Source organism: Larus michahellis, unplaced genomic scaffold, assembly GCF_964199755.1.
Source record: "Larus michahellis unplaced genomic scaffold, bLarMic1.1 SCAFFOLD_34, whole genome shotgun sequence".
Classification (NCBI taxonomy): domain Eukaryota; kingdom Metazoa; phylum Chordata; class Aves; order Charadriiformes; family Laridae; genus Larus; species Larus michahellis.
The window spans coordinates 2,020,340-2,029,520 of NW_027436399.1; the positions used below are offsets into that span (position 1 = coordinate 2,020,340).

Below are 9,181 nucleotides of genomic sequence, written 5' to 3' on the forward strand. Positions count from 1 at the left end.
CTGGGCATGTTCTTGACAGCAACGTTGGGAGACGACCTTCCAAAGGTGTTTTTGCCTGAAGGCCTTCAGGCACTGCCCTGAGGACATTCCCTGCTGTGATGGAGGTGCTGTTAGGGAGGCCAGCTCTGTCGGAGAACTGACCCGTCCCTGCCCCTGCCTGTGCTCACAGCGCTGCCACACCACAGCAGTAGGAGAGAGCTGCCAGAGCAATCAGGCCTTCCAACAGCGCAAGGGATCAGAATGGAGAATGTGGAAATGGGAAGAGAGCAGCTGTGAGAAGACCAAGGCTGGTTCTCCCTCCTCTTCTTCCCTCTCCTCTGTCCTGTTCTTTCCCCTCCACCTCTGCACACAGGCATGCCCTGCAGCTCCAGAGAGGCCTTCAAACGGAGGATCTGGAGCAAACAAGTCGCTGGAAGGTTCCTTCTTTCTTTTTTTAAATACACAGAGAGCGCGGGGCCTCATTTACAGAGACTGTGGGACTCACAAATTTGGCAAAGATGCATAATTAGAAGCAGCACAAATGACAATATTTCTTTGTAGACAGATTTATACAAAGCAAACAAAGAAAAGAAAAAAAAAAACCGTAACAAAACAACCAAAACCCAAACCACAAACCAAAACCGAACATTACAATAACTTTGCTTGCCAAGCTGAGTCGGGCTTCGCAGGCAATGAGATACATGATGAGAGATTTGCAGAAGATGACAGTTTATTGCTTCTGAAAATCATCTGGTCATCAGTTTCCACAGGGCATCCTCGAGCTCCTGGTTCCTCATGCTGTAGATGAGGGGGTTCACGGCTGGAGGCACCACTGAGTACAGCACAGCCACCACCAGATCTAGAACTGCAGAGGAGATGGAGGGGGGCTTCAGGTAGGCAAACATGACAGTGCTGAGAAACAGGGAGACCACGGCCAGGTGAGGGAGGCACGTGGAAAAGGCTTTGTGCCGTCCCTTCTCAGAGGGGATCCTCAGCACGGCCCTGAAGATCTGCACATAGGACAGCACAATCAACACAAAACAAACAAAAGCAACCAAGGCACTAACCACGAGAAGCCCAATTTCCCTGAGGGAGTCTGAGCCTGAGCAGGAGAGCTTGAGGATCTGGGGGATTTCACAGAAGAACTGGTCCACGGCATTGCCCTGGCAGAGGGGCAGGGAAAATGTATTGGCCGTGTGCAGGAAAGCATAGAGAAACCCACTGCCCCAGGCAGCTGCTGCCATGTGGACACAAGCTCTGCTGCCCAGGAGGGTCCCGTAGTGCAGGGGTTTGCAGATGGCAACGTAGCGGTCATAGGCCATGACAGTGAGAAGGGAAAACTCTGCTGTGACAAAGAAGATATAAAAGAAGAGCTGAGCAGCACATCCTGCATAGGAGATGTCCCTGGTGTCCCAGAGGGAATTGGCCATGGATTTGGGGAGAGTGGTGGAGATGGAGCCCAGGTCGAGGAGGGAGAGGTTGAGGAGGAAGAAGTACATGGGGGTGTGGAGGCGGTGGTCACAGGCGATGGCTGTGATGATGAGGCCGTTGCCCAGGAGGGCAGCCAGGTAGATGCCCAGGAAGAGCCCGAAGTGCAAGAGCTGCAGCTCCCGTGTGTCTGCGAATGCCAGGAGGAGGAACTGGGTGATGGAGCTGCTGTTGGACATTTGTTCACTCTGAGCATGACAAGAAAGAGCAGTTGACAAGATAAGGAAGGCTTCGTTGAGCCAATCCTATTCTCTTTCCCAAAAAATCCCTGCAAAATGACTTCTCTTCCTTTGGAATAATTTCATTCAGCTGCTTTTTGTGAGATCAGGCTTGTGCTGCTGAGGGCACTTTCTTTGCAGGAGCACAAATCCTTCTCTTTCCCATTGCCTTTAGCCTGAACACTGCTGAGCCCTGAGGGACAAAAGGGCTATCTGTGCCCTAGTGCAGAGTCAGGAGAGCTGCTCTGCTCACCAGTGACCTGCTGGGCACCACCCAGCTCTCCTGTGCTTGCACTGCTCTCCCTGTAAGAATGGTCTCCCTGACAACGTACTTGAAGATGAAATTCGCCTTATGTGAGCGTGGAAGGTTTAAAGAGTCATAGACTCATAGAATCATTTAGGTTGGAAGGGACCTTCAAGATCACTGAGTCCAACCGTAAACCTCCAGTTTCAAAGTCGGTTTCTCCCGTCTGGTTTCTCTGTCCCTGTGCAGCGGAGCAGAGAGGGATGCAGCCGGGTGGAGTGGCTCTCTGCTGCCTGGAGCTGCCCCTGCCAGGAGCTGCTGCTCTGTGCCCACGTCTCCTCCCTGTCCCTGCTCCCACAGCCCATCCCACCCGCTGGGGGCTCAGCTCTGCCCTGCAGACCCCTCCTGGCAGCAGGGCACTGCCCAGGGCCATCTCCCTCTTTGTGGCTCCTCAGGAGGAGAGGAGAGAAAGCCTGATGCTGGAAGCAAAGGTGCTGCTGGTGCTGTGTGTAGGGAGAGGAGGGGCTGAAGGCACTTTGTGAGCTTTCTGGCAGATCTGCTGATCCCTCAGTGGACCAGTGACAGCTCCTTTCCCTCAGGAGACAGCTGAGAGCACAGACCCTGCAATGTCTTCATCTTCCAGGCAGCCCCTGCCTTGTCTTTCCTCTGTAAATGCTGCCTCTGCCAGTGCTCTGGGGGAGATCTGCAGCTGTGGGCAGCCCTGACCCACACAGCACACACTCGAAAAAGAGCCAAAGGACCCTGCCCTGAGGGGAGTCTCTCCTTTTCCCCACAGCTTCTCCCCACAGACGCTCGGGGGGGAACTCCTTGGGCAGGCTGAGAGCTGACCCTGGCAAGCAGCAGAGTCCCTGCCCCGGCACACAGAGCCCTGGGCTGCAGGGACCCTGCTCTCAAGGACAGCCCTGGGCACCCCTGCCTGCACACCCACCTGTCTTCAAAACCCTGCCACAGTCCCTCGCAGAAGGCAGCCCTCCTTCCTTGTCGCTGCCATGGTGCAGCAGGGCATCCCTGCTCGGAAGCACGGCCTCCTTCTCCACACCAGAGAAGCCAGGAGAGAACGAGCTCAGAACTCTCCTCCCACTCCCAGCTGCCTTTATCTTCTCTGTGCCTGGCTCCTCTCGGGTGCCTGCAGGCAGTGCCCTCAGCCCTGCTGCGCTTGGCAGAGGAGCTGCTCCTGGGCAGAGCTGTCTCTCTGCAGCGCTGCCCGCTTGCCATCAGCTCCCTCCATGCCAGGAGCCCAGCCCAGCTCAGCAGCAGAGGACCAGCCCAAGGCAGCCCTTTCTCTGCCCCCTCGGGGCTCCCTCCAGGTGTCCCTGGGGCTCCAGGGGAACCTGCTGGGAAACAGGATCAAGTCACCACTGATGTTCCCTCCCTCAGCTGGGCAGAGACACTTCTTTCCAGAACTTTTAATTCTCCTCTCAAAGTTACATCAAAATATCACCTTTTTTGCTCTTATTATTAGAAAGTGTTCCCAGACAGTGACAGGCAGTCATCTCCCTTACCCCTGCTGAGGGAAGGGATTCAGCTGAATCTGTGCTTCATCTCATCCTGCGTTTCAATTCCTGGCATTTGAAGGAGACACAACTGCCTTCCATGCCTGCCACAACCCACAGGAGGTGGGATTCCTCTTGCCGTAGGTGTTCAGGTGTGCATAAAATACGCACATGCACGTGAGCTCCTTGTCTCAGCTCCTGTGCTCATCAATGGAGATGGAGAGCAGGACACAATGCCTGGTGACATTGAAGGTGTCAGGGGTGGTCAAAGGTGTGTGCTGATAACTGCAGGCTCTACTGGAGCCGTTCATAGAGACAGGGCAATGTCTCAGGGACCCTGAATGAGCCTTGTGGGAAATTCCTTTGGCCGAGTGAAATGACAGCTGAGGCCCAAACAAAGGCCAAAAGAATCTTCTCCTACTTGTATGTTCATGGCAGTCTTTAGGGGTATTCATATGAACGACCGCAGTCCTGGGACACAGGGAGAGCTTGGTCTCTCTCTTCTCCATCAGCTCAATTTTCCAGATCTCCAGTGACTCTAATGGCATTTATGCCATGTTCAGCCCCACTTTGCCTAACAGAATTCAGGGCAGTAACTCAATATAATGTTCAAATCCAGGCCCACAGAGCTACATGAGGTGCCAGGGCTGGCATGGACCACACAGGACCTACAGGAAATCAATTCCCTTTCAGTGCGGATGCATCACAGATGCCCCACATGGCATGCTAGAGCGTTCTATTTGGTGCTTTTGTGCCGTTGACTGATGCATTCAGTCATCAGTCATCAGAGAGGCGAGGTCTGTCCCTTCTCCACACAACAGCTGCAGGCATTGCATGGACATGGAGGACGTCACACGGGGATCTTTACTCACTGCCCTGATGATACAATCAATGAAAAGACCAATAGATTTCACAGTGTGCCTGGATACATCTTGTCCTCCAGGGCAGCATCCTCCAGATCCAGCAGTGGTGCATATCGAAACTCAACTGAATCTCAAATAGGAATTCCAGGGCACCGAGATGAGCTTTAGGTAATTCAGGAACAGTTAAACGAATTAAAGGGAATAATGTAGGACCAGTGCTGAATTTAGTAGGAGTAGGTGTAGGTAGATCCGAGATATTCAATGTCCTCTCTGCCTCAGTTACCACCAGTGAGGTCTCCCAGGCCTTGGTAGAACAAGTCTTAAATAGGAACACGAAGAAGTCTCCAGGTAAATGAGGAGATTCCTGTGGGGAACAGTAATTGCCCAGGCACTCACTGGCCAGGCAGAGAAACAAGGTGCCAGCAGCCTGGAGCATCATGAGACGACTTCTTAGCAGAGCTGCCTGGTGGGCCAGGAAGGGCGATGCTCACCTAGACCTGGTCCTGGCCAACAAGGAAGAGCTGGTCAGGGATGTGACAATTAGTGTCAGCCTTGCTGGAGTGACCAGGAAATAACGGGGTCCCAGAGGCCAAAGAGGAGTGAGGAAGGCCAGCAGAGGAACACACGTGGGTGGCTCCAGAGGAGAAGACTTTGATGTACTCGGGGGACTGATGCAAGTGGTGTCATGGCAAGGAGTTTTGAAGGGTGAAGGAGCTCGGGAAATCATATAGGCATTACGGCACAGCCTCCTCCAAGTGCAGGAATGATGTCTTGGAATACCATGAAGAGAAACACTCGTCTCAGGAGGCTGCTGGTATAAACGGACTGGGCTGCAGGGCAAAAAGGCAGCACACAGGAGGTGGAAGGCGGGGAAGCTGCAGAGGAGGCATTTAGAAACCTGGCCCCAGGATGTCGGGAGGATGCCAAAGCCAAAGCTCCCAGAGGCTTGAGAGTTGCAGGGATGGGTGGATGAAGCACAATGAGCTGACAGAGGCTCAGAGGGTCATGTGGAATGAGTCACACTCTGCCTGGAGGCCTGTAACAAGTGGGCACTGCAGAGGTTTGCATGTTGACTGCGTGCCTCAGCCTAGGAGATGGGGATTCCCCCTGCTGGGGGTGGCTGTGCCAGTCCATCCACATGGGTCTAGATGGGGCAGACTCTTCCCGAAGACATTTCTGTTACCCAAATGTGTTGGGATTAATGCAGAACTGGCTCTTCAAAATCAAGCGTTAAATTGACTTGGCCTCTTTGCTTGGACATCTTTTCATTTTGACTGCACTCCTGAAAACTCTCTAATGAGCCAGAGAAGAGCTGAAGACTAAAGGAAACTTATGCCCAGACTTGGCGCCTTCGTGTGTTTTTTGTGGTAATGAGCGCTCTGGTGCCGAGTTCCTGAAGTGCAGATCCTGAAAGATTGACTAGTCCTCTTGAGAAGTAAAAGCAGCTAACCTCCAGGTTTCTGAGGGTGTTATCAGACCCTGCTGAAGTCCCTCACTGCAGAGACCATGGAGGGAAGGAGCCAACAAAGTTCCTGTCCCTGTGGTGTGGTGAAGCAGGAAGTCGGAGACACGTGGGCCGGGAAGAAATTTAAATGTGGAAATCACTTTGAAAGGCCTCGATGTGCTTCACCAAACAGGATGGCCAAGCCTGGACGCCCATCCCCTGGGGAGGGATGTCCTTTGCCTCTTGAGATGCTCTGGGCTCTGTTTGGGTGATGTGGCAGTGATGAGGTGCCAGGTGCAGGTCAGCAGTAGGAACCTCCCAGGCTCTGGGGAGGGTGGGTGAGGAGGCAACAAGGCGCTGGAGCTGTAAGGACTTGGTGTCCTCTCATTGAGCTCAGTGGATGAGACAGAAGCCACAGCTGAGCAGACAAGGGTCTCCGTTCTCTTGGGGTGTCAAAGCCCCACCAAGGCCCTTGGCCATCCCCAAAACACAGCTACACTCTCCTGTGCCTGGGTCTGCTCCCTTGCTTCCAACACCAAGCTGTGGGTTTCTGAGGATTTGCCAGTGCCTGTGAGCTCCCCACAACCCATCCCGTTTCTTCCAAAGCCTTGCTAATGCTCACTTATTACGCAAGATTTCCAAGCCCCAGAGTTCCTGGAATCCCGTATGTAGCTCCACATCCCAGCACCAAACAGCACATCCCCCTTCTTCTTCTGCCTCAGGATCAAAACTCAACTTAGCTCACTATTGCATGACACCCCCTGATATTTCCTTTCTTCTTTCTGCCTTTAAGTCCCTCACTGCTGCCCCTACACTGCTCTCTCCCTGTGCAAGCAAGGTCAGCTCCTTGGGCACGGCTACCCCAAGCCGTGGGCATTCCCCATTTGCCAGGCTGAGGCATGCACACAAGCTGGAAACAGCTGTTCTCATCCCTGGTTTGCACCCTCCCTCCACCATCAGGAGGTGCCTAATGGCAATAACTCTCTGGGCTTCGGACCTGGTTATCTTAGTTTGCCCTTTTGAGAGGCCTGGTTGACAGAGTCCCCTGGGAGGCAGTCCTGAAGGGCAAAAGAAGTCCAGGAAGGCAGGACGTTTTTCAAGAAGGAACTTTTAAAGGCGCAGGATCAGGCCATCCCCATGTGCCTAAACACAAGCTGGTGGGGAAGAAGACTGGCCTGGCCGAACAGAGAGCTTTGTCTCAAACTCAGGGGAAAAAAGGAGATTATGACATTTTGAAGAAGGGGGAGGCAACTCAGGAGGAGTACAAGGATATTGTGAGGTTATGCAGGGAAAAAATTAGAAAGGCCAATGCCCAACTAGGTCTTTGTCTGGCTAATGTCATAACAGACACTAAAACATGTTTCTATGATTACATTAGAAACACAAAGAGAGCTAAGGAGAATCCCCATCCTTTATTGGATATGGTGGAAAACATAGTGACAAAGGATGAGGAAAAGGCTGAGGTACTTAATACCTTCTTTGCCTCCATCTTTACTAGTAAGACCAGCAGTTCTCTGGGTACTCAGCCCCTGAGCGGGAAGACAGGGATGGGGAGCAGCATGAAGCCCCCATAATCCAAAGGGAATAGTGAGGGACCTGCTACAGCACTTAGACATACACAAATCTATGGGGCCAGATGGGTTCCACCCACAGGTACTGAGGGAGCTGTCGGAGATGCTCACCAAGCCGCTTTCCATCATTTTTCAGCAGTCCTGGCAAAGCGGGGAGGTGCCAGTTAAGTGGAGGTTATTATAGGTGACGCCCATCAACATAAACGGCCAGAAGGAGGATCCTGGGAAGTACAGGCCTGTCAGTCTGACCTCGGTGTGGGGAAGATCATGGAACAGATCATCCTGAGTGCCATCATGAGGCACATAGAATCATAGAATCATAGAATCATAGAATTATAGAATTGTTGAGGTTGGAAGGGACCTTTAAGATCATCGAGTCCAACCTTTAGCCTACCCTGACAAGAGCCACTTCTAAACCGTGTCCCTCAGTGCCCCATCTACCCTTTTTTTAAACACCTCCAGAGATGGTGAATCCACCACCTCCCTGGGCAGCCTATTCCAATGTTTAATAACCCTTTCAGTGAAAAAATGTCTCCTAATATCTAATCTAAACCTCCGCTGACGTAACTTGAACCCGTTTCCCCTCGTCCTATCACTTGTCACCAGGGAGAAGAGGTCAGCCCCCATCTCTCTACAACCTCCTTTCAGGGAGTTGTAGAGGGTGATAAGGTCTCCCCTCAGCCTCCTCTTCTCCAGGCTAAACAACCCCAGCTCCCTCAGTCGTTCTTCATAAGGTTTGTCCTCCAGACCCCTCACCAGCTTTGTAGCCCTTCTCTGGACACGCTCCAACACCTCAATGTCCCTCTTGTAGCGAGGGGCCCAAAACTGAACGCAGTACTCGAGGTGGGGCCTCACCAGTGCCGAGTACAGGGGGATGATCACTTCCCTAGTCCAGCTCACCACACTATTCCTGATACAGGCTAGGATGCTGTTGGCCTTCTTGGCCACCTGGGCACACTGCTGTCTCATATTCAGCCGGCTGTCCACCAACACCCCCAGGTCCTTTCCTGTCGGGCTGCTTTCAAGCCATTCTGCCCCAATCCTGTAGCGCTGCATGGGGTTGTTGTGACCCAAGTGCAGGACCCGGCACTTGGCCTTGTTGAACCTCATACCATTGGTCTCAGCCCATCGGTCCAGCCTGTCCACATCCCTCTGCAGAGCCAACCTACCCTCAAGCAGATCAACACGCCCGCCCAGTTTAGTGTCATCTGCGAACTTACTGAGGGTGCATTCGATCCCTTCATCCAGATCATTGATAAAGACATTAAAGAGAACCGGCCCCAGCACCGAGCCCTGGGGGGCACCACTTGTGACTGGACACCAACTGGATTTAACTCCATTTACCACCACTCTCTGGGCACGGCCGTCCAGCCAGTTTTTTACCCAGCGAAGAGTACACCCGTCCAGGCCATGAGCAGCCAGTTTCTCCAGGAGAATGCTGTGGGAAACAGTGTCAAAAGCTTTGCAAAAATCCCAGTAGATAACATCCACAGCTTTTCCCTCATCCACTAAGTGGGTCACCTTATCATAGAAGGATATTAGGTTTGATAGGCATGACCTGCCCTTCACAAACCCATGCTGACTGGGCCTGATCACCCTGTTCTCCTGCATGTGCCGTGTAATGGCACTGAGGAGGATCTGTTCCATGACCTTCCCAGGCACCGAGGTCAGACTGACTGGCCTGTAGTTCCCCGGATCCTCCTTCCGGCCCTTCTTGTGGATGGGTGTCACATTTGCTAACCTCCAGTCAGCTGGGACCTCCCCGGTTGTCCAGGACTGCTCATAAATGATACCAAGTGGCCTGGCGAGCACCTCCGCCAGCTCTTTCAATACCCTTGGGTGGATCCCATCCGGCCCCAT

General features: G+C 53.0%; 1 protein-coding gene across 1 annotated transcript; it reads right to left on the reverse strand.

Moving 5' to 3' along the window:
* Positions 1-222: 222 nt before the first annotated feature.
* On the reverse strand, positions 223-1,646 carry LOC141737297 (olfactory receptor 14J1-like). Its single transcript, XM_074571976.1, has one exon. It carries the CDS (start codon positions 1,644-1,646, stop codon positions 726-728), a length of 921 nt encoding a protein of 306 aa, XP_074428077.1. The 3' UTR covers positions 223-725.
* Between the last annotated feature and the right edge of the window lie 7,535 nt (positions 1,647-9,181).

Excerpts from the sequence above, each read along its gene's own strand:
- LOC141737297 (XM_074571976.1), bottom strand. The coding sequence starts at position 1,646 with ATGTCCAACAGCAGCTCCATCACCCAGTTCCTCCTCCTGGCATTCGCA.